Below are 23,731 nucleotides of genomic sequence, written 5' to 3'. Positions count from 1 at the left end.
TCTGTGTAAACCACTGCAGAGAGCAGGTATGTATGACATTTTTATTATATATATAAAAAAGGAAAGTTGAAAGTCACTTTACGTTGTGGGGAAATAAACTGAAAAAATTGCCACGAAGATAGATATTGTCAAAGAGCAGATGGCAAATAGGCTTGCTTTAAATATAACATTAAAGATTTAGCTGGGTGGTGACTTGTTATTAAGACTTCAGTGCATATAAAACTCATTAAATAAAAGCTCCATTGTTTGGTTTCTCAGTTTGCCACCTTTTGAACTGATGAACATTTTATGTAGGAAGCATTTGAACTAATAGGACAGACTTGTCTCTATTGCTTTGTGTCAACAGTGGTATTCAAATGCAAGCAAGAACTTCAGACTTATTCATGCAATACATGTACTGAAGTTATGCTTCTGATTAGTTCAGGTGGCAAGGTTTTCTGTAAAAAGCTGAGAACAAAAACTTATTTTGTATAGAAGTTTTCTTAACTGTGTACTATAAGAAAATGACATATATTGTAAAAGTTCCCACTGGCATTAGATCGATGTCCAGCTTTAGCATGTAAGAGGAATATTACTGGAACACATCAAAGTCATCTCATGCCAAATTGTGCACATGTTTAACTAAATTGACCAAGATACATTATTATTATTTTTTTTTTTTAACACCATTCATTTTTTTTAGGTCATGATAATATTGTTCCATAAATGTTGGTTAGATGTGTAATTCTTATTTTTCCTTTGAAATGGGCACTGTACAGTTAAACTTTGTGATATAAAGTAACCATTTATAAGAAAATCAAAAGTGTTTTTAATGCTTCAGATGGTTCCTACTTTACTCATTAGACATCTACTGAAACTCTGTTAAGGTCAACTTGAAGCTAGTGTTATGACTGTTTTTTCTTTCAAAAGAGTTGTAACTCTGTTCAGTCAGTCTTGCGATCCAAGTACCATTATCAGATAGAATCAGGAAGGTGACCTCCTTTTTCACAATTGAAAACCTCTTACATATACGTATACAGTGAAGTGACTACCTGTCAGGAAAGGCTTGCCCATAGCACAAATTAAGTTTCCTGGTGCATATATATGCACAGGCTGGCAGATGGACATGGGCATAGGCATGCACACTTGCACATCCTGTCACTAATGCTGGCACCAAATGGGCTATTTAAACAGGCTTTAGTATTAGCGAATTTCTGTTTGGTCTACAGCTTCTATGTGCTCGTTCCTGATTTCTGTGTTTGACCTGTAATCCTGACCCAGCTTGGTTATGCCTTTCATTTGTATGCTCCCTGCCCTGACCTCGGCTTGCCTCTGGATTCTGCTTCTGTCTCCTGTTCTTGCCCGATTTACCTCCCATTGCTGGCTTGTTTCCTGACTATCCTGCTGCCTGCCATCTATGCCTGATCTGCCAGTCTGTTACTGACCTGGGTAGTCTGACCCTGCATCTGCTCATCTAGCCTGCTACAGCTTTTCAGTCCAGCAAGTGCACGCCTGGTTCCTGCTTCCTTCTACATGCACTCCTACATCGCCATGCTACCGCAGCCACTGTCTCACTACTAGTGGCCTCCGTGCCAGAGCTGTACGAGAGGCCTTCCTCTTCATGTCAGGCTCACCAACCAGGTCCGTGACAGCAGCATCAGGTCAAGCTTTTAAAACACGCATTTTCCCAGCATCTCTCAGCTCTAAAACAAAAAAGCAGTGGGCAGGGATTTGAAGTCTCACACTGCACAGATCAGTGTGGAAAGCTCACTGAGCACCCTGGCATGTGGGGATGGCAGGGTGATCAACATGGGGACAAAGTGCTTTGCCAAGAAGGGTCCTCCCTGGGACAACCAAACTGATAAGAGCCATGGAAGAGCTCAGCTATGAGGAAAGCTGAACTGAATTTATATTCTCTTGGGAAAAGGTAAGGGGGATATGATCACTATGTATAGGTTGTCCTTATAGCAAACGCGGTGCATAGTTACTCACTTTCAGGTCATTACAGTGGGCAAGGAGGCACTCGATGTCTGGACGAAATTTAACCTCTGCATATGGAAAGGTTGCTTCACAATAAGAGCTGGTAAAAAAAAATGTGAAATCGTGTCCCTCAAGAACAAGTTCTGGCCAGCACAGTAGATTGCTTTAAAAAAAGAACTGGATGTATTCCTAAATGCACAAAATATAATTGGATATTAAAATGTAAAGGTAACACCAAGGAATATCAGATCATCTCCTGAGGGATCAGGAAGGATTCTTCTTCCTCCACTGGAGAAAACTGGATGATGTTTTCCTGGGGATTTTATTCCCCCCTCTGGATCAACTGTGGGTATAGGATTGTGTATATGAGGGTTTTCTACACGTCTATTTTTCTGTTGGTTGAACTAGACTTTCGATTGTTTGGATTAGTCTTTTTTGAACCTGACTAACTGTGTAACTATGTATGGTAGGTATCCCTCCACGTTGAAGGCATGTGGCCAGATAAGGTTTGGAGGAGGGTATTCTCACCCCACCCCCTTTCCTGGAATGCCGGATTGCATGCTCTGACCAAGGTCTGGTATGGATTTTAGGGGAAACCCCATGCTTTTTTTTTTCCTTGTTTTTTTTTTTTGTGTGGGTTTTCCCCTTAAAATCCACACCAGGGGGTGGTGAAGTGCTGGATTTTAAGCTTGGTGAAAAATCCAATTAAATAAAAAATTTTGAGATACTGCTTCCATGTGGACTTGCCGCACTTGGACGGATGCCAATTGACTTAGGACTATGCCTATTATACATTTCTACATCCGACACAACACTATACCTCTTATTACTCATATTGGATTTGTTACTTAATGCTGTAAACTCAAAATCCAGTACCATTTTTTTTAATGTACCTTCACTTTGTTACGATATAGTAAAATATTTGAACAAGAAAAAAAAACATCCAATTAAAAGTGTAAGTAAACCCCCCTATTGTTTTCAGCCAAGGAAGCTTCCATCTTTGCCTCTGTTTAATCTGTAACTGCCACGATGCTGCACATGTGATCAGTTATGACACCAGCCTTTTGGTTGAGAGCACAACCAATGGGAGTGTTACATTTCCGGCACCTGCTGTTTTATGGATGTGTTTACTTCCACTTTAAATTGAATAATTGCTATAGTATAGTAGCTCTCTATTGCACAGCAGATGCCCAGTGGGGTTTTGGGCAGTGCCAGATTGTATGGAAAAAAACACGAAAGCACCAAGTCATAGAGATCAGTTCTGATATTAATGTTTATATGTCACACTAAAAAGGTCTATCAAGAGTTGACAGCCCATGTGTTTCATGGGTCACACCCAAATCCCTCTTCATCAGGACTTTATTTTAATCTGCAAGAGCGATCTGGACTATTAGTTAATCCTGGACTTTTACTTCTAGTGGCAATGGCCACAGGGCAAAAGAAGGGGTTAATCTCTCCAACTAGCACACACATGGCAATGAAAACCTAACAAGGGTTCTACACAGCCCTCACTTTATAAAACTAATATTAAAAACATTTGGCTAGAGATGCATCTTAAGGCCCAGACTAGGAGTTTATATGCTTAGGTACTCCTTAGAGCCGGTTCACACTGCGGGCGATGCGAGGCGACACGACTCGCCGCGCTCTCGCAAGTCGCCCCCGTTCTGTACAATGGAACCGTTCTGAGAGGAGCGACTCGAGTCGCTCCGACTCAGAAAAAAGGTTCCTGTACTACTTCTGGGCGACCTGGGGGCGACTTGCATTGACTTCTATACAGAAGTCATCTGCAAGTTGCCGCTGAGGTCGCGGCAGGTCGCGGCGAGGCGAGTGGGTGTCGCCTCGCATCGCCTGCAGTGTGAACCGGCCCTTAATGCCTACATTAGATGTTGACTTTCTCAGAAGAAATTGATAATATACACAACAATGATATACACAGCAGTAAGTCAAAAACAGGCAGTAAGGAGCATGTGGATGAGTCTGAGCAGAAATAAGCAGGCAAAAGCCAAGCAATCTCAGCAGCGTACACGTGGTAAATTCTAATACAGATGGGTGCTCAGGCTCTGCATAGGCTGCAATGGTATGGTACACAAATGTCCAAAGTTTGGGAAACATTGATATATTAAATCAAGTACAAGTGCAGCTTGTGTTAAAATGCTAATTGATAACTAATGACATTATAAAAACATTGGCTACAGTGACTGAGAACCTAATCATTCTACTATGGTGCTGTATGGTGAACCATCTGCCTTTAACACAGTACTGAATTCATCTCCAAATGTGACAAATGTTTTCCTTGTAATGTTTGATTAGTTAAAAGACATGCGGGAATAGAAAAGATTTGCCTCAACAAATTCTTTTCAGATATTAAAATATATAACCCCCCCTCCCCCCCCCCCCCCCCAAAAAAAAATACAAGTCGAATTTTTTAACTGCAATACAGATCCTACAGAGCTAACCTAAGCAGAAGTATTTGAAAGAACAGCAAATTAATATTGAACTATCATTTGTTTACCAAAGCCAATGATTTGCGTGTCAGCTAGGTTTAAACAAAGAAAGCTTTATGTGACAATGGTAATTTGCTCGACCGCATGCTAAACAAAGCATCATACCAATTAAATGAAACTTCCTCTTTCTGGACATGTCCCATAAATAGAAAACTCATAGCTCTGACTTGGATGACAAAATTGAAAGACTACTCATTTGGTTAAGGTTAATTCCTTCAGGGTACTTTAGTGGTGTGCTTGTCAACACATCATTTCCCAGAATCCCTGGCTGCAGTGTGACAGCGGCATGCTGCGTAAATGTTGCAAAAAAACGTATTTTCCCAACCAACTTATGATATGTGAAATCTGTTCGTAAACATCTTTGTTGACGTGTCATATCTTGAGACAGTTTGAAGGTCTTCCGCCGTAACAGTTATGTGTAACCTTCATGTTGGTTCAATAAAGCAAGCAACACAGAACACAATAAAACAAATTCATGGTGTTGAGTGCTTGACACAATAACAGGCTTTCATTAAATGGATCCATCAGGAAGTTTCAGACTAATTAATTTTGTGTTTATTCAGCTTTGGAAACCTTCCTCGTACGGTTTCATTTACCACGGAGCTGCTTTGCACAAGTGAATTACTTGTATGGTGACTCAAAGGCATTTAACAATGTCTTTGATATTTTAAGTACTAACTTAGAGGGATGTTTAATTTCTTCCTCATAATGAAAGAAACAGAAAAAAGTGCTGAAACATTTGCCTTTTTTCCCTCCGTGAAATCAATGAACAATGAGGAGAAAAATACAGTACATTTACTCTGCTTAATGGCATAAACACGCTTAACGTGCAAGGGCATGTACAGTTTGATGCCATGCAATCATGGTACAGTATCATTCTAAACTTTTAAGCGCTTTAAAAAGGGACCAAAAAGAGAAATGAAAAAAAAAATACTATAGTGGACTATCATTGACCCAGATAACAGATGCTAGACATCATGCATTAACTGTATTGTTTTGGTGTATGGACTATCAAGATGGGATGTTTTCAGGGTGCAGTCCCCAGGTTTGTAGTTGCTACTTGCTACTTGATGAATCTCTAAACTGGAAAAAGCATGCATCTATTTCAGCTACCTGGAATAGATGCTACCCGATATGGACCTTTGGTGTATAGAACGCCCCCAAATGCCCCCCAGAAATGTAACTGCCTGCTTGTGCACACTGATTTTCCCAGAAGTGTGCACAAAGATACAAGCAAGATTTTAGGCATCATCTGCAGAAAGCATTTCATTTTCGGTGGGATAGTCTCATAGGCGTGCACAGGGGGTGTGCTTGGGCACATGCTAATCATTGCATGTGGTGCAAATTCCTCCTAGTGCCTGGGCTTCCCCCTGCCCCGCAGTGCTGCTGGCTTCCCTCCTCTCCTTTCGGCTGCTGTATTTAGAGAGCAGGAGAAGAGGCTAGTAAATGTGTCATTTACCACCTCTTCCTATTCGAAATAAACACAGTAAACCACACTCACTCTCTCAAACTGCTATGCTTCAGTTTGTGAATGGACATACAGAGCACTGTGTTTGAGCTTTGGGGTGCACACCCTAATGCAATAGTCTGCATACGCCTATGTATACTCCCAAAAGGCTAATCACATCCAAAGGGATTTAGACGCTACAATTGTCCTCATTATAATGCTGCATCAGCTGATTGAGGCTAGGTTTCCACTATTGCATCCCCAAAGTCGCACGATTTTACCACAATTTTTTTGCAGCGATTTGAAGCAATGCCTGTGTATTCTTGAGGTCTATGGACCTCAAGTCTCATCAAAGTGGGACCAAAGTAGTGCAGGGACTACTTTGAAGTCACTGCATCTTGAAGTCGCACAGATATGAATGATACTCATTGGAAATCATGGGGTATGACTTGTTATGTGACTTTTCAGTCCCAAATCACATGAAAAATTGCACTAGTGGAAACCTAGCCTGAAAATGAAAAGGTCACTCTAATTCACATTAACTGTGCTCATTGGCAGACAGCTTTTTTCTTCAGAACAACAAAAGATAGGAATCTGCATCAAAGTTTGTTGACATTTTTGCAATGTACATCATTCACCCAGAGGGGAATATTTTTTCTCTCAACTTCTAAACCATACACAGCAGTAAATTCTGCAAGTGTTTAAGAGCATATTTTCACCCACTTATTACACCAGAATCCGTGAACCAAGTTATATCAACCAGTTTTGAGATTATTCATATCAACTGTTTAAAACATGTGTGATTATTCTTGTGGGTGTAATCAGCAAGTTGAACTATCCCACGTGTGGGAACAATAAACAGACAAAAAAAATTAAAACTGGCTAAAATAAAAGTTTTCATTCAATACTTACCTGATTAGTAGGGTTTCAGCAATAACACCAGAACATACCGCCACAACTTTAAACAGCTGATTAGGAGGTGGATCTCTTAGTGTGTTCAAGTAGTATATAAAAAAAGGAATAGTGATGGTTGATGCCAACGTTACAATGAAGGCGAGGAAACTTCTCCACTGACAGAGCAAAGTTCTCCATATTGTTCCCTCTTGTAGATGGTACTAAAAGAAACAAAAGCACTGATTAGTCAAAAAAAAAAAAAAAGCAACGTTCTTACCTGCACAATTTTAATATGTACGTCAAGCCCAAACCTTTTTTTTTTACAGTTTTGGACAGAGTGGAAAAAGGATTTGTACTGCTATGTGGATCTTCTTCATAGAGATTTATCCTTACCTCCTGTCCCACTGACAATAGGTTCACCAGACAGAAAGTGAGGAAAAATCTGCAACACGGGCAAAAAAAAAAAAAAATCGAATAGGGGGTTCTAGGCTTTCAATACTCTAAAGGTTCTAAAGGCAGGTGTTTTTTTATCTTAATGCATTCTATGCATTAAGATAAAAAAAACTTCTGTGTAGCAGCCCTCCTCAGCCACCCTAACACTTACCTGAGCTCCATCGCAATCCAGCGATGTTGTCCGAGAGCCTCGGCTATCCGGGACTCTCCTTCCTCATTGGCTGAGACACAGCAGCGGGCGCCATTGGCTCCCACTGCTATCAAAGCCAGAGAACCAATGAGGAGAGAGAGGGGGCGTGACCAAGCCTCTGTTCCCTGTCTGAATGGACATGCACTCAGCTTGGGTGCCCCCTTAGTATGCTGCTTGCTGTGGGGGCACTCGGCAGGAGGGAGGGGCCAGGAGCACCAGCGAGGGACCTCAGAAGAGGAGGATTGGGGCTGCTCTGTGCAAAATCATTACACAGAGCAAGTAAATATAACAGGTTTGTTTTTTTTAAACAAAAAAAAAACAAGACTTTAATATCTCTTTAAAAAGAAACGGAAAAAAAAAATCTATTTCTGCTGGGTTACTGTTGGAAGAGTCTCTCTTACTTCCGATCTGGTAAAATATCACAGCTTCTTTTGACTGGCTCAAACACAAGAGCTTGCCATAGACAGACAAATCAGAACACTTGAGCTTATTCTAGTCAGGAAATTTTGATCAAGCACAGATTTTGCCATGCACATATAATAGGACCCAATTTGACTTCTGTTTGTACAGTACAAAAAAGGATTGTTTGAAAATTGTTGGTCCTCTGCATTTAATATGCAAAACAAATTATTATCAACCCGAAGTCTGCTTCACTCCATTAGTTATAGGAACAAATCAAATGACAGATCTTTGTCTCCTAAAAGCCTACTACTCACATTGGCTTAAGAGAGTCGTTAGATTATACCTAAATACTTGACAATACAGTTAAATGTAAAGTTAACTTGTAGAATATCCCCACCTGTGAGTGCACATCAGACAATGTAAGCAAGAATCTGGTTAGATACCAAGACTAAAATTCATTTTTTTTCCTTTTTTATAAAAATTAAGCCTAATGCACCATGGTTGTGCTTTAGGCTGGGTTCACACTGGAGCGATGCGGGAACGCCGCGAATCCGCAGCGTTTTCCCGCATCGCATGCCTCCCACCGGCAGTTCACACTGCCCTATGCGGACTGCTGGGAGTGTCAGTGAAACCTTAATGACACCCCCAGATCAGTTTGCATATCGCAGTGCGATCTGCAAACTCGGACAGGAATCGGATCACATGGTGTGAACACCCATGCGATCCGATTCTGCTGCGGACCAAAAAAAGGGTCCAGTGCGAGTTTGCGGCGGGTGCGATGTGAATTCAGCCATACTATCTGTATGGCTGAACTCGCATCGCACAGAGATCGGATGTGATTTGCACTGCAGTGCGGTGTGAATCAAATCCGGTTCTCGCTGCCGCAGCAGTGTGAACCCAGCCTTACTGTTCTTCTCACAATAAAAATCCAGGAGAAGACCAACTGATCGAAAGTAATGCTCTGATATCTTGAGGCTGGTTTACAAACGCTTTGAGAATTTTCACATTGTGTGAATATTCAGCTCAGTTATCCAACCATATGAAAAGCAAATTCCTGTTTACCTTTTGTGTACATGATTGGATAATGAAAGTGTATGTTCACACAGTTTAGAATATATTTTATGGGGCAGGGAAGGTATAAAACTTCTGTTGATTTTTTATCCCTGTATGACAAATCGGGAAGATTTTCCTCTTGCATTACTAACTTACTAACTGACATATCAACATGGATGTCACATCACTTCCTCAAACTCAATCTTTCTAAAACCAAGCTCATAATTTTTCCTCCGGCCCGTGCCCCTCCCCCTGACTTCTCCATCAAGATCAATAATACAATCATCAGTCCCTCCCCTCATGCCAAGTACTAGGTGTAATCCTAGACTCCTGTAATTTCAGTCCCAAATCCAATCACTATCCAAATTGTCCAGACTTCACCTCTGAAAACATCTCCAAAATACGCCCCTTTCTAACCGTTGACACCACTAAGCAACTTATACACTCCCTTGTTATCTCTCGCCTTGACTATCGTAACTCTTATTGGCCAACCTCTCCTGCAAGCTATCCTCTCTTCAGTCTATCATGAATGCTGCTGCCAGACTCTTCTACCTTACCAACCGTTCAGTGTCTGCCACACCTCTCTGCCAATCCTCCATTGCCTACCAAATAAAATTCAAAACACTAAGGCCGCGTACACACGGGCGGATTGTCTGCCCAACTAAGTTCGTCAGACAATCCGACAGACAGTCCGTTCAACTTTTGAATGAACGGACTTGACCACACACGATGAACAGACAGTCCGCTGAAAGCTTGCGTGATGACGTATACAGCACGTACGACGGGACTAGAAATACGACGTCCAATACACTGCAATGCAACCTTCGGCCGTGTAAATCCTTTCTGAGCATGCGCCATACTTAGTCCGTCCAACTTGCCTACACACGAGCGGACTGTCCGCTGAAACCAAGTTTGGACGGACAAAATTACGGAAATTCCGAAAGACTTAGTCCGTCAGACTGTCCGCTGAAAAAGTCCGCTGAAGCCCACACACGAGCGGATTGTCCGCTGAAACACGGTTCAGCGGACTAAGTTGGGCAGACAATCCGCCCGTGTGTACGCGGCCTAACAATAACATGCAAAGCCACTCACAGCTACATCAACAGTCTTACCACTAAATATCACCCAAACTGTCCTCTCTGCTCCTCCCAAGACCTTCTGCTCTCTAGCTCCCTTGTCTCCTCCTCTCATGCTAGTCCCCAGGGCTTCTCCAGAGCCTCTCCCATCTTCTGGAACTCACTACCCCAATCTGTGAGGTTATCTCCTACTCTGTGCACTTTTAGGCCATCCCTGAAAACTCGTCTTTTCAGGGAGGCCTATCCTGCTTCCAGCCAACAACCAAATCTTCTACACCCCTCATCCGTTCATCTCTCACAGTCCCTACCTTTTTTGTTTCACCAGCCCCTCCCTCTTAGATTGTGAGTTTGAAGGAGGACTCCTCTAACTCTTGTTTTGAATTGTACTGTCGATTTAATGTCTACCTACATTGTAAAGCGCTGTGCAAACTGTTGGCACTATATAAATCCTGTATAATAATAATAATAATAATAATAATATCCCTTCACTTTTTCTACCTGGACAAGAAATGGATGGAGCTTGGATCCATGGGACGAAGATACACAGTGGAAACTGAACCTGGCAAAAACTGTACAATCTATTAGCCTTTGTACACACGGTCGGACATTCCGATGGACAATGTCCGATAGGACCGTGTTGTCCGATAATCCGACAGTGTGTGGGCCCCATCAGACTGTTTCCGTCAGAGTATCCGACGGACCAAGTTTTCCAACTGGGCTATAAAATTTTCCGACAACATGATCCGATCGGACTTTGTCCGATTATGTGTAGAGAATTCCGATCAAAGTGCCATGCATGCTCAGATCGAATTCCTAGACCAAAGCTATTGGCTACTTGCCTGACGTAGTCCCGTCCTAACGAAATAACGTCATCACGTTAAGTATGATCGGATTTTCTGACAACTTTGTCCGACTGTGTGTATGTAACAGTTTTGGACAAAATCCCATGGATTTGGTTGTCAGAATGTCCGGCCGTGTGTACAAGGGCTTAGACTACCAAAATAGATTCTCCGCTGTCTCCAGTCCCTCGGATGGCTTATCACCAGCACAGGAAATGAGGATATACCTCTTTAACCACTTGCCGACCGCCTACCGCAGATGTACTGTGGCAGGTCGGCTCTATTGCATGAAAACGCACCTGTATGTCATTTTGTGCAAAAGACACTGGAAGTAACAGTGCATTTCGTTAGCACTGATCATTGTAAAAATGTCACTGGTCCCCAAAAAAAGTGTCAAAAGTGTCAGTTAGGGGTCCAATTTGTCTGCCACAATGTTGCAGTTCCGCTAAATATAGCTGATCGCTGTCATTACTAGTGCCATAAAAATATCCCATAGTTTGTATATGCGATAACTTTTGCACAAACCAATCCATATACACTTACTGGGATTTATTTTTACTACAAAATATGTAGCAGAATACATATTGGCCTAAATTCATAAAAAAATTTGATTTTTTACATTTTTTTTTATTAGGTATGTTTTACAGCAGAGAGTAAAAAATATTGTTTTTTATTCAAAATTATCGCTCTTTTTTTGTTTATAGCGCAACAAATTCCTGCAGAAGTGATCAAATACCACCAAAAGAAAGCTCTATTTGTGGGGAAAAGGGACATATATTTAATTTGGGTACAGAGTTTCATGACCGCGCAATTGTCAAAGTAACGCAGTGCCACATCGCAAAAAATGGCCTGGTCATTAAGGGGGTAAAACCTTCCGGGGCTGAAGTTGTTAACTGGGTTGCAGGCAGCAACAAACTTCACAGATGTTCTACACAGCCCCAAATCCAAAAAAAAAAAAAAAAGGGGGGAGGGGTTTTAAACGGAATTGGGCTTAATGCAATAGCAGGAAGATTTCACTGGTGCACCGAAAGGTCTTTAGTGGCTAATCTACAAATCCCTATATTTATCAGCCTAAAAAAATGTTTATAGTCTGCACATTCAGGTTTTGTCTGATGAAAAACCGGATCGGCTGTCGAAAGCACCATACTATTGATCTGAAAAATCGGCAGATCATCAGATTAAATTTTTCTTCTCATTTTCATATCGTGTGTATGGGCCTCAAGACGCTGTGTTGTATGCAGTGGGAAAATACTGCTCTTTATTTTGCAGTAATTGTATGAGTGCATTTTCACATCATAAAAAAACACCACAATTAAAAGGACAAATTGGTCCTACTACTGCAGACCAGTGACAACTGACCTTGAGAGGTCCTATAACTAACTTCTTTATCAGCCGAATACACTGCAGCATGAAATAATTTAGCGATCTCTTTATCCATCTGAGTTGCTAAAGTTTGTACAGAACATCAATAGTTATGTTTTCTTTTTTTTTTTTTTTGTTACACAAATTTTTATTGAAAAAATAACAGAGCATTACAATCAAAAATAGATCGCGCAGTGACGTTTATATTTTTACATGTTATCATAAATGAAAGCAGGGATACAGAAGATGATACTAAAATTCACAGGGTATGGATAACTACGACCTGTAATGTCTTAATCAAAATGTAAAGTTGTACTTAACAGTTAAGGCAAAATGAGAATCAAAGCAGATATAGATATAAAATAAGAATGTTGTTGTGAAGGAGGGGGGAGGGAGGGGAGAAGAAAGGAAAAAGAAAAAAAAAAAAAAAAGAAAAAAAAGAAAAAAATATTTTTTTTTTTAGTTAGATATAGTAGGAGGAGGGAAGAGTAGGCAATGAGGTTGGATGAACAGCGGTCCTGCGCTGTTTGAACATCTTAAGTAAGACAACATTAATCACTGACAGAGATTCGACAACAATCAATACTATATGGACGATTTGTATTCCTGAGTATCTTTGAATGCTAGCCATTTCGACCAGGTTGAGGTAAAGTGTAACATTCTTTCTTGTGAAATACTAATAAGCTCTTCAATGGTTTCAATAGAGTTGATCCTTCTGAACCATTCCTTTTTCGTTGGGATTAAGGATGACTTCCAGTGGGAGGGGATGCAGTGTCTCGCAGCGTTTGTCATTATCATAGTTAGGGATTTCAGATATTTTTTTGGGGGGGATTGTGTTGTGGTGCAGTAGAAAGTGGGCTGGATCAAAGTTTAATGCTTCTGAGGTTATGGATGTGATGGTTTCATGAACCATTTTCCAAAATGGTTGAATATGCGGGCATGACCACCATATGTGAAATAATGATCCCACTTCACCACTGCACTTGTTGGAGATCTGGGGGTAAAATTTCTGTAGGGTGCTGGGTGTTCTATACCATCTAGTTAAAATCTTGAACCCACACTCCTGAGTAGCAACGTTGAGTGAGCCTTTATGAGCGTACATGAAAATAGTTTCCCAGTTTTCATTGGTGAATGATAGATTGAGGTCGTTTTCCCAAGCTAGACAGGATGGGGAGGAGAACCCTAAACCCTCTTCGAATAATGAGTTATAGAGAGTTGAAATATTGTGTCTTTGAGGATGCGTTCCTGAACATAGGATCTCGAGGGTCTTGGGAGATTTGGAACTAAGAGTTGCCAATACTACTGTGGAGAGATAATGTCTGATTTGGAAGTAAGTCCAGTGTGAGATTAGTCTAGGGTCATTGTCCTTATTGATTTCCTCGAGGGGTAAAGGTTTCCCATTGCGGAGGAAATGTTTATTCAGTACTGCTTTGTGGGGCCAGCTTGCTAAGAAAGATTTTTGTTTGTTTCCTGGGGGGAAGTCGGGATTGTCTCTGAGAGGCTTTAGGGGGCTGATCCAAGGGGTGGGGTCACTTTTCTTGTATGTGTCATAAAATATTGCTAGCGTGGGACCAATAAGAGGATGAGACTTGATCTCTTTTGAGTAGTATTTGGGGTTTATCCATGGAAGATGGTTGATTGGGTAGGGAAATTGGGCTTGTTCTAGTGATACCCAGTCCTTGATAGGTTGGTGTAAATTCCAGTCCACTATACGTGTGAGTATAGTTGCTTGGTGGTATTTTATGTTATGTTTTCACCAAACAAGCACATCTATATAGACATGTCCTTTGTGAATTGTCCTAGGTGCAAAGCGGAAAAAAGTGTGGGTTGCCATTAGTAATAGCTTTAATTTTCTTATTTGAAGATATATAAAATATGGTTACTTTTTTCTCTTTTTAATAATATGCTTTACTGGCTGGAAAAAAAATCAAAATGTCTAGGTATTAAGCAAAATCATAAAGCTGTAGTTAATTCAGTGCAGTTGGTAGAGATTCAATTTGGAGAAAAACTCAGCTATTTATAGTGAGCCAAGGAAGTTTGCTCCCGATGAGGCACTTCTTACCTCTAAAGAGTGGTTATGAACAGTCAATGTGGCAAGTTTATCAAACTGCTTTAGAACTAGCAATGTGATATTCAGCCATGCGGACAATAATTTAAATTGCACATAGGGTCACAATCAGTACAACATTGATACTAAGCAGAGGAAATAACCCAGTTGATGGCTAGGACCAAGGCACTAGGACTTAATTGTTCGTTATTGCTCATAAGGTTTCTAATAAATAAAAATAGCCCTACAAAATATAGCCAATGAAAAACACAGGGTCAACAGCAGCATTACTATTCTGCGTTAATGACACTACTAAGATTTAAAAAAAAAAAAAAACTGTAGTGGACCTCTTTATAAAAAGGTATTCCTGGCAGTATTTCACATTTCCCAGTGTTGGATTTGTACCCAAAGAGCCAAGTCAGGTCCACACCCATCTTTACAACTGGAAGCATAGATAGATCAGAGCCAGTCCAAGGGGTGGGCAGGAGGGTCGGTTGCCCCTGGCGCAATGGTTTATTGCAGGGGTAGGGGGCACCCTGACCCTAAGGGAAAGGGGGGTGCAGTTTGGCATCTCTGCCTGGGTGCTGGATAACCTTGTCCCGGCACTGAGATAGATAGAATTTCAAATGAAAATTCCTAGGAAAATTCCTAAGCAAAATTCTCAGACCATTCAAATGTAAGAAAGATATTGTTTGCTGTTCACATTTGGACATACACAGTTAGAAATTTTTCCGAAATGTATCCTGCTCCTTCAAATTTTCTAGTCACTATGGTCGAAAATAAACATCAATTTGACCCACCAATGATTAAAGTTTCAAAGCTAGATCTTAATTATTTATTCACAATGCAGAACTAAGGCCGTGTACACACGGGCGGATTGTATGGCGGATTGTATGTACAGCACGTACGACGGGACTAGAAATAGGAAGTCCAATACACAGCAATGCAACCTTTCACCGTGTAAATCCTTTCTGAGCATGCGCCATTCTTAGTCCGTCGAACTAGCCTACTCACGAGCGGATTGTCCGCTGAAACCAAAGTATGACGGACAGTTTTACGGAAATTCCGAAATACTTAGTACGCCAGACTGCACGCTGAAAAAGTCAGCTGAAGCCCACACACGAGCGGACTGTCCGCTGAAATGTGTTTCGACGGACTAAGTTGGCCATACAGTCCGCCCGTGTGTACGCGGCTTTAGAATGCCTTACTACAGAGATTGTCCACATACAGAAAGTATTGTGGGTTAATCAATGTAGATCAAGCAAAATATTTTTGGTTAGAGTAGGGAAAGGTTATTAGAGGGATCTCCCCTCCCTTTCTGTCCTTTTGACAATGTTTTACCATACAGTGGGGCTCAATTCACTAAAGCATATCGCATGCGGTATTTGGGTCATGTGACATTTTTCCCATATATCTCATGCGAAACTGATAACGTCAATTCACTATCCCTTTATGTGGTATTGCAAATACTGCATACAACATTGCTAAAAGTCAATTCACTAAAGGAAATAAATGCATGTGTTTACTAAGTAGTGGTCCAGCCTTGTGATTTTTAAGAAATGTATAAACATTTCAGTTGCTTATTAAGGAGTCAGCACCCTTACCAACCAGTTAATAACTGGTTGTTAAGGAGTTGGCACCCACCCCATCCTTCACAACTATGACTCATCTGTCAGCGGGATTTCCTGCTGACAGCAGAATGTAAACAAAGAAAAGTTGGCATTAAACAAAAAAAGATGCATGTCACTCTCAACTACCTTAACCACTTCCCACCCGGCCAATGCATATATACGGCTGGGTGGGAGCCGTCTACTCCTGATAGGCCATTCAGGAACGTCCTTCAGGAGTAGCGGGATCGCTCGCGCAGCGGCGCGATCCCGATGTGCTCGTGTCACCCGGACACGGCACATCTTAGATCGGCAGGAGGGCTCTGTGATTGGCCCTCCTGATCACATGACGGCCGTGTCCAATCACGGCCGTCATGTGATGTAAACAAACAGCCGGTTGCTAGGCAATCGGCTCTCCTCTCCTCACACGGAAGTCACCGCTGAGGAGAGGAGAGCAGAACGCTGCAGCCGGCTGATGATCAGTGAGTATGGGCTGCTTTTTACAGCTTTTTACTCACTGATCATCAGTGTAGTGTAAACACACAACACACCACACAGTACAAACACAGTCCCCACATATGTCCCCAAAACACACATGTCCCCAAAACATACATGTCCCCAAATAATAAAAACACATGTCCCTAATAATAAAAACATGTCCCCCACATATGTCCCACTAAAATCACATGTCCCAATGATTATCCGCACACATATGTACGTGATCACCTGCACACATATGTACATGATCATTTGCGTACATATGTCCGTGATCACACAAACCAATTATTATACACTTAACGGAATTTTTTTTACCAAAAACATGTAGCAGAATACATTTTGGCTTAAATTTATGACAAAATTTGATTTTATTGGATTTCTTTTCAAATAGAAAAAAGAAAATATTGTTTTTTTTCGAAATTTCCGCTATTTTTGCGCTTATATCGCAAAAAAAAAAAAACGGAGTTGTGAATAAATAACACCAAAATAAAGCTCTATTTGTGCGAACAAAATGATAACAATTTCATTTGGGTACAGTGTAGCATGACCGCGCAATTGTCACTGAAAGCGCTAGAGCGCTAAAAGCTGAAAATTGGGCTGGGAAGGAAGGTGGTGAAAGTGCCCTGTATTGTAGTGGTTAACAAAATTGATGTTCTTTTTTTCCCCACAAATAGAGCTTTCTTTTGGTGGTCTTTGACCACCTCTATGGTTTATTTTTTGCGCTATAAACAAAAAAAAAAAAAAAAGAGCGACAATTTTGAAAAAAAATAAAAAATGTTTACTTTTTACTATCATAAATATCCCCCAAAAATATATAACAAAATGTTTTTTTTCCCTCAGTTTAGGCTGATACGCATTCCTCTACATATTTAAAAAAAAAAAATCGCAATAAGCATTTATTGATTGGTTTGCGCAAAAGTTATAGCATCTACAAAATAGGGGATAGTTTTATGGCATTTTTATTATTTTATTTTTTTACTAGTAATGGCAGTGATCAATGATTTTTTTATCGTGACTGACATTACAGCGGACACATCGGACACTTGTGTCGCTATTTTGGGACTTTTATACAGCGATCAGTGTGATTAAAAATGCACCAATTACTGTGTAAATGTGACTGGTTGTGACGGGGTTAACCAGGAGGGGGTACTGCAGGGGTTAAGTGTTTCCTAGGGAGTGATTCTAACTGTGGGGGGGAGGGCCTGTGTGTGACACAACACTGATCACCGCTCCCGATTACAGGGAGCGGTGATCAGTGACAGTGTCACTAGGCAGAACGGGGAAATTCTTGTTTACATCAGCATTTCCCCGATCTTCCTCTCTGTGAGACGATCGAGGGTATCCCCGCGGACATCGAGTCTGCGGGTCCCTCGGTCGGACTCACGGAGCTTGCGGTGGGCATGCGCATGTGCGCCTGCTATCCAAGCCTTGCGAGATCATGTACAATAACGCGCAGAGGAGCCAACCTGTCGCAGAAAAACTGCGGCATCTGGTCCGCAAGTGGTTAACCTCATACATGGTTTTGGTAAATCTGAAGGACAATAGTACAAGAGAGTTGTATAATGTTCGACCAGTCTAAGTACAACTATTCCTTTTTCTGGACAGCTTGGCTTGTTACGGTTAGTGAAAAGATAATAGATCTTCTGGCAGGATCACCAGGCAATAAAATGGTGTTACATGATGAAGACTTAGAAAAACACACTTATTTATTTTATTTTTATTTACTTTTATTTATACTTTGAATCCTCAACACTTGGGTAAGATACTGTATTTGTGTAGTGCAGATCCATGGCTATTTATTAAGAACGAATACCACAAAATGTGTTCATGCCTCCATTACTTCTAATGACTGCATTTTCTCTCATTTACATAAACAGATGAAGTAGACCTGAAAAAATACCATCCAAATTGCCAGCTAGTTGTTCCTAAAATCCTCACTTGAACATAAATGAGAGACTGAATTTGCACCTGAATAAACGTTCTAGTTTTCAAAAATATCTGTCCTAAAAATGTTTAAAATTCTCAAACCTCAAATCAGATTCTCAAGGTAATGTTATTGACCAATTGTGGTTTATGAACAGAATCTTTTAATTTGCGCTTCAATTGTGGCATTGTGCTTAATTTCCATCAATAACGCACACAAATGGAATGAATGACTACCCATTCCTAAGCACTGGCTTCATAATATGGCTCATTTACTCATTTTATTGCCAGCTCGGCACAGCCTTGTCTTGATAGAATGCTCTTCAACATCCAAAGAACATGTTAGCCTTTTGTTTTGATGCATAACATGAAAATGAATGTCTTTCTCACATGAATTTAATTAGACAGGAAAGCTACGTTTTTGCTACCAGTTACAATTAAGTGAAATGTAGACTTCCTCAGGGACCTGATGACTGGGGATTTAGTCTGGATGGAGAACAGATTCACATAACTATAACAAGAAAGACAATAGGGAATCGGCAATTATCTAAGCAACAACAGGAATGACGAAAACACTTTTTTTTCCCGTATTTTCTTTCTGCATGAGAGACGGGTGTTTTTGAAGCATACTTGACAATAAGAGACCCTTTTATCTCTACCTTCATTGTCAGTTATTGCTGGTTGACCCACATAACCCCATTTGCTAGTTAATTGTGTTACATCTGGGAAAAGTGTAACTTGTTTTTAGCGTGACATGACCAAAATATTGCAATACGCATTAAATGCCTGGTCACCTACAGAGCAGCATAACATGTTTCAATGAAATCTGAAAAATGTACTGATGGACAGAATTTCAAAAGGTTTACAGATGGTGCCAGTATCACTATTTACTTGATAAAGCCAGGAAGAGTGCACACAAGAGTCCTGGGGGCAGACATAGCAGAAACGGAAAATGTTCATTTATATATAGTTCCCCCAATGCTTTCTGGGCAACCATCATCCAAAATCATATTAACACCCGGTCAAAATAGCCAGAGTAACCCATCTGTTCAGAAATATTTCTAAATTCTTTTTAAACTGTTTTGGAAAACACTTGTATGTTTTCTTCAAAATATGCTGTTGCAATTCCATTGCTTTTCTAACCTCCTAGGGTCATTCTTTTGTAAATGCCAGTAATAGCTCACTTTAATTACATATAAATGAGGAGGATGCATACCAGTAGTCAAAAACCATAACTTGTGCTTGAAATGATATCATGAATTCAGTTTGATTAAAGTAGAACTCTAGACACTATTTGTTTTGGAGATAGCGGGGAAATGGTAAAACCGCCAACAGATTTTTTTTTTTGAGCTCTCTGTACCTGTTGGAATTAAACAATTTCCTTGTTCTGGTTTTCTATTCCTAAAACAGCCATCACTACAACAGAAAAGAAGATTGACATCTCTCCTTAACCACTTCAGCCCTGGAAGATTTGGCTGCAGAATGACCAGGCCATTTTTTGCATTTCGGCACTGCGTCGCTTTAACTGACAATTGCGCGGTCGTTCGACGTGGCACCCAAACAAAATTGATGTCCTTTTTTTCCCACAAATAGAGATTTCTTTTGGCGGTAAGTCATCGCTTCTGCGGGTTTTATTTTTTGCGCTATAAACAAAAAAATAGCGTCAATTTTGGAAAATAAATAAACAAAAATTAATTTGTACTTTTTTCTGTAATAAATATCCCCATTTTTTTTTAAAAAAAGCTAATTTTTTCTCAGTTTAGGCCGATATGTATTCTTCTACTTTTTTACCAAAAATATCACATATTGATCGGTTTGCGCAAAAGTTATAGCGTCTACAGAATAGGGAATATATTTATAGCATTTTTATTATTATTATTGTTTTACTAGTAATGGCAGCAATCTGTGCTTTTTATCATGATTGCAACATTATGGCGGACACATCAGACAATTTTGACACATTTTTGGGACCATTGGCATCTATACAATAATCAGTGCTTTAAAAATGCATTGATTACTGTAAAAATTTCACTGGCAGTGAAGGGATTAACACTAGGTTGCGATAAAGGGGTTAACTGTGTTCCCTGGGAGGTGATTCTAACTGAAGCGGGAGGGGACTGACTAGAGGAAATGACGGATCGTGGTTCCTAGCTAATAGGAACACACGATCTGTCATTCCTCTCAGAACAAAACACAAACACTTCCGTGTTCTGTCCCTCCTGCTCGCGATCGCTCATGGCCAGCGGTCATCGCGACCGTCGGTCACGATCATCGGCACTCCTGCCGTGTAGCGGGTGCGGTGCCTGCTATCCCGATCCTGCGAGCCAATGTATAGCTACGACAGTTCATGGGATTGTGCCGACCTGCCGCCGTTTAATGACGGCGGCTGGTCAGCAAGCGGTTAAATGTAAAATTTTCCTCCATTCCATTGAGTCACTAAAACAGGGACAGGAGGAACTGATTGGAGAGAGAGTCTCACCTACATTTGGAGGATTGCTGCAGTAATATCAGCAGCAATAAAAACATGAAAAAGAATTTCATTTTTTCCCACTTCTTCCTTAAAAATATTAACAATTTAAATAATTTAAAGTGGATGTAAACCCTCACATATACCCAGTGAACAGCCTCAGATGATACACGTTAGGAATTATCAGGCTGATAACAGAAGAATGGAGCAGGAGACAGCTATGGGAATTAGTGCTTTAAAGAGAGATAAGAAAACACTGCAGATATATGTACCCAGCTCAAATTTAATCGGGATTACATCCACTTTAAGCCATATTGTCATTAAAATACTAGAAAAGAAATCCCCTGGGGGTGGATTTTTAAGGCACGTACAAACTAAAATGGTACAAAAATTATTTTATTACATAAAACAAAAAAAGTTTAGTATACAGTATACATATAAAAAATACATCACAGAGTATCTATACAACCAGTATTTGTATAGATACCCTTTGATGTATACTGTATACTAAACTTTTTTTGTTTGTTTTATGTAATAAAATAATTTTTGTACCATTTTAGTTTGTATTTTCCTTAAAAATCCACCCCCAGGGGATTTCTTTTCTAGTATTTAGTGTTTAGGATGTGGCACAACAAATTTACGTAGCCCTGCCATACCCTCCCTTCTATTGTCATTAAAAGAGAATATGATTACAACTGTGTGTTCAGTTTCCCCTGAATTTACCTGCTAATAGTTATCCAATATTATTATTATTCAGGATTTATATAGAGCCAACAGTTTGTGCAGCGCTTTACAATATGAGGGCAGACAGTACACTTACAATACAAATCAATACAGGAGGGATCAGAGGGCCCTGCTCGTTAGAGCTTACAATCTAGAAATAGTATCCAATCCGAATAAGAGTTATCCAAGATATTGTTTTAGCAAGATGAAGGATATAGGTTACTCAGACATGACTATGCCCTGAATGAATTTACACAGATGATTAATGCTGTTGCAAACTTGAAAAAACAAATCGACTAATGCATTAACAGATTTATTGTCTTCCCTTTCATTGTACACTATTTGAGATATTACTATTTTGAAAATATTAAACTTATTATTACTGACATTTCAAGGCCCTAGTCAAATTTGTAAATACTTCCCTTAGTGATTACATACAGGAGACCCAGCAGGGAGTTCCAGTGATTAGCTGCAGGGAGAAGCCCCACTGAAAGCTAAGGGAGGCCTATAGCTTCCACATCTAGTCATCGTGACCACTCGCATATCATCGTTCAAGCAGATTACCTGCAAACGTTCACCCCTGAAGGCAGACAGTCTGCCTCCAGGACCTATTATTCACAGGTAATCACTCCATGAGTAGTTGTGATTAGCTGTGGGAACTCTCAGCCTCCCATTGCTTTCAGTGGGACCCACAGCTAATTACTGGGACCCTGCCGAGTCTCCCACATGTAATTGTCAACAGCCCCATTCACAAGTGTAAATGGGACTCAACACTGAGTGATTTTTTCCCCCTCTTTTAAAAGGTGGTTCTCATCAGGACAGGTGCCCTCTTTGAATATTTATGCACACATCCTTGGTAACAACTGTAAAATGTTGGTTTAACACCTTGTCTTTGATGGCAATAATGGTGCTGTGATAAGGGTCAAAAGTAGAGTTGGACGAACAGTTCGGTCTGAAACAGCACCTGTTCGGCAAACAGACGAATTTGCAGGATGTTCGGCAGGTGTTTTGCTACGCTGAATGCCCTGTTATACACTGCGCAGTACATATATTCTGAGCCCTGATTGGGCAAAGTCTTGCCCAATCAGGGCATACTGAATAGCAGGTTGTTAAGGAGTGGGCCAGGAAGCCAGCTGCAGTGTCCTTACCAACTAATGAGTCATCAGCCGTCAATGGGCTTCCCCACTGACAGGTGAATAAAAAATACAAAAACACATTTCCGGCAATTAAAAAGTGAATGGCAACGTTCTTTTTAAAGGGGTCTTTTTTATTTTGGAGTGGGGTTCCCATTAAAACCCATACCAGATCTGAAGGGCCTGGTATAGATTGGGGTGACCCCATGCTGTTTTTTTAAAAAATGTTCTATTTCTGGCAACGATATTGTATTGCTGGCAATTTAAATGTAATTTCATGCATTTTTTCTTTCTTTAGAAATTTTTTTTTTCTGCAGCATGTTCTTTTACAGATGCGTTACTTTACAGGCAGACTAAGGGGACCCCCCCCCCAGGAATTATATTTAAAGAAATGTTTCATTTTTTATTGTTGCACTTTAACTACTTCAATACAGGGCACTTTCACCCCCTTCCTGTCCATGCCATTTTTCAGCTTTCAGCGATGTTGCACTTTGAATGAAAATTGTGCGGTCATGCAATACTGTACCCAAATAAATTTTTTTATCATTTTCTTCACACAATAGAGCTTTCTGTTGGTGGTATTTAATCACTACTGCGTTTTTAATTTTCTTGCTAAAAACAACAAAAAATACCAACAATTTTGAAAAAAAAAGTTTTAGTTTCTGTCGGAAAATTTTGAAAATAAATACATTTTTCTCCTCCACTGATGTTCGCTAATGAGGCTGCACTGATGGGCACTGATGTGAAGCACTGATGGACAGGCCTTGATGGGCACTGGAAGGCAGCACTGATTGGCATAACTGATGGGCACAGACTGGTGTCACTGATGGGCACAGATTGGCATCATTAAAGGGCATTGCTGGGGCTGCATTGTATTTAGGGCACTGGTGATCAGTGCCCTGATTACCTTTTCACATCTTCCCTGTGATGAGATACCACTGATCAGCTCTCCTCACCTCACACTCTGTCAGTCTGAGGCCAGGAGAGCCAATAAACGGCACTTCCTTGTGTACATGTGATTGGCTGTGATTGGATACAGCTGATCACATGGGCAAAGAGCCTTGGCCAGAGTCATCAGGGTCGCGCCGTGACACAGGGACGTGTGAACGTGGCTAATCTGGGTGCCATCATATGACATCGTGCCAAAACGAGAG

At 40.6% G+C, this 23,731-nt stretch overlaps 1 protein-coding gene across 1 annotated transcript in view; it reads right to left on the bottom strand.

Annotated features, from left to right (window-relative positions):
• Window positions 1-23,731, bottom strand: part of LOC143928214 (uncharacterized) — a 694,330-nt gene that overhangs the window by 85,140 nt on the left and 585,459 nt on the right. Inside the window, exon 4 of the mRNA XM_077452960.1 lies at window positions 6,823-7,025. Coding sequence (XP_077309086.1) covers window positions 6,823-7,025 — 203 coding nt within the window. The remainder of the gene's footprint in view (window positions 1-6,822; window positions 7,026-23,731) is intronic.

The sequence above is a fragment of the Lithobates pipiens genome, unplaced genomic scaffold, assembly GCF_037356315.1.
Source record: "Lithobates pipiens isolate NorthernLeopardFrog02 unplaced genomic scaffold, aLitPip1_a1.2 Scaffold_23, whole genome shotgun sequence".
In the NCBI taxonomy this organism is placed as follows: Eukaryota; Metazoa; Chordata; class Amphibia; order Anura; family Ranidae; genus Lithobates; species Lithobates pipiens.
The sequence above is the reverse complement of the archived record's forward strand: the minus strand, read 5'-3'. Positions and strand labels throughout refer to the sequence as shown.